The 2,493-nt window shown below is 38.7% G+C and overlaps 1 protein-coding gene across 1 annotated transcript; it reads left to right on the top strand.

Moving 5' to 3' along the window:
- Positions 1–1,450: 1,450 nt before the first annotated feature.
- LOC113879192 (histone H2B subacrosomal variant) lies at positions 1,451–2,265 on the top strand. The gene has a single exon (XM_027520478.1). It carries the CDS (start codon positions 1,831–1,833, stop codon positions 2,197–2,199), a length of 369 nt encoding a protein of 122 aa, XP_027376279.1. The 5' UTR covers positions 1,451–1,830; the 3' UTR covers positions 2,200–2,265.
- The last annotated feature ends 228 nt before the right edge of the window (positions 2,266–2,493 follow it).

Here is a 2,493-nt window from a genome sequence, read left to right as displayed (position 1 = left end):
AGGTCAGGAGTAAGAAGGAAGAGAGAGGCCGGAAGTGTTACACTAGTAGAAGGTCAGGAGTAAGAAGGAAGAGAGAGGCCGGAAGTGTTACACTAGTAGAAGGTCAGGAGTAAGAAGGAAGAGAGAGGCCGGAAGTGTTACACTAGTAAAAGGTCTTCACCATGGGTACAGAAGACTAGGGGATGAATGGTTTTCACCTGACAGCTGCTTCTAAACAACAGCAAATAAAGCTATGCTGCTGCTGCTGCTGCTGCTAAGTCGCTTCAGTCGTGTCTGACTCTGTGCGACCCCATAGACTCCAGCCCACCAGGCTCCCCCGTCCCTGGGATTCTCCAGGCAAGAACACTGGAGTGGGTTCCCATTTCCTTTTCCAATGCATGGAAGTGAAAAGTGAAAGTGAAGTCGCTCAGTCGTGTCCGACTCGGCTCTTCGAGACCCCATGGACTGCAGCCTACCAGGCTCCTCCGTCCATGGGATTTTCTAGGCAAGAGTACTGGAGTGGGGTGCCATCGCCTTCTCCGATGCTATAATTAAGCTAAGTAATTGTATCTTGAGTAATCTGAATGCAGTATTAGCAAGATCTGACTAAAGATCCATCACCCCAAAGCATACATGGAAGCAACAGCCTCCATACTCAGTGATGAGGAGCAGTCTGAGGTATGTTACTAGCAATAAAGCATAGACATTTACAAATGATGCCTCTTGGCTTCAAAAATTAGAGCTTGTTCAAAGGTGTCTCTATAATAACATTACTCTTTCTTGCCTTCTTTCAGATTTACTGTCTTGAGTGGGAGTAAAAGGAAAGGGCTTATAGATAGCATTCCAGAAATTACACATAACCCAGACTCCCTTAGCTGTGAAGCAGCTCAAAGTGAAAGACATTTCTTGGCAGCATTAATAGTTATGGCAACCATGAGTTACTGAAATGCTTGTGAGTTGGGATTTTTATAGTTACTTCTATTTCTTTTTTATTTTATCCAGGGATGAATTTGATTAAGAAAGCAAATGGAGATTTTTTTTTTTAAGCATGAGTATCAACATGACACATGATCAAGAATGACCCTACAAATTCTTTTGGTTAATAATGACAGAAGAACTACAATAACTTGTAAAAAGCAGACCATGTAATAAAATTTGTGAAATTTTCAAGGCCTACATTAATACCATTATAAAAAATTAATGAACACAGTTCATATATCTTAATTTAAACAATAAAATAGGAGAGTTTTGTTTTATTCTCTAGTTTTATTGAGTTACTCCTAAAGAGTTGTGGTCCAAAAAATAAATTAGAATTCATTTTTTAAATAAGTCACAATTTTTAAAAGCAGATTAGTTTACATATTTATTTTTATTATAACATCATTATGAGATTTTTAATAGTTTATTCATTTGCTTATAAAATGAATTTTTATATACTTCTATAAACAGATATTCCACCTATTAAAAGATTTATGGCATTTTTTTCTTTTACTTTCCTACAACCAACCTCTCAAGTTGATGAGGTGTGCCAACTCTGAAAATAGTATATATTATGCACACAAATTGCTAAAAAATCAAGTATGAAAAATGAGCACTCTTCTGCTATAAAGTCCTCCTCAATCCTTCTGCAACACTATCTTCTTAGGAGAGTTTTAAGTTGCCCAGAAACAAGATTTCCCCTTAACAACAAACCAGTGTTGTTGCTAGGGGATTATGACATAGGAAGAGTGACCTCCAATCAGAGAGGAGCCCCAGAAGTCTGACTGTGACATGCCAGTATAAATATGAGCACTCCCACCACCTGTAGGCCCTTCTCCTCTCCACTTGTAACTGATAAGAACAACATCTGCAATGGCCAGAAACGTCACCAAGAGGAAAAAGCGCTGCAGAGGACACCAAAAAGCAATCTACAAAAAGAAATCACATTCCAGCTCTGAATCTGGCCTTAGGAATTACTCACTCTACATAAACAGGGTCCTAAAAGAAGTGGTTCCCCAGAAGGGCATATCATCTCGCACCATTGACATCATAAACACCATGATCAATGACATGTTTGAGCGCATTTCCACTGAAGCCTGCAACCTAATGTATTACAGGAAACGCTGTACCCTCACCCCTGAAGACATCGAGAAGGCAGTGTATTTGCTGCTGCCTGAGAAACTGGCTAAGTATGCAGTGGCTTTCGGAAAAGAAGCTGTCCAACGATATGTCCGCTCCTAAACTCCATGTTCGAGCTTCATTAAATCTTGGGGAAAGTAACTCTTACTTCCCAAATGATCACTTCAATATTGAATTCATTCTTCTTTTTTATAACATAGTCATATTTCCCTGTATTTTTCCTATTTGTCTTATGTGTAGAGAAGAATTACTCTCTTGCTATTTTATGTTTTAATGATTTGCCTACTATTTAGGTTTTCCAACACCTGCTGCCCATGTGACTCCCTCCCAGAACTCATGATTTTCCTATGAATGTGTAAATCTCATTATATAAATTCAATGCTAATTGTATTGTTA

This window comes from Bos indicus x Bos taurus, chromosome 20, assembly GCF_003369695.1.
Source record: "Bos indicus x Bos taurus breed Angus x Brahman F1 hybrid chromosome 20, Bos_hybrid_MaternalHap_v2.0, whole genome shotgun sequence".
NCBI lineage: Eukaryota > Metazoa > Chordata > Mammalia > Artiodactyla > Bovidae > Bos > Bos indicus x Bos taurus.
Note: the sequence above shows the minus strand (reverse complement) of the source record. Positions and strands in the feature narration are given on the sequence as shown.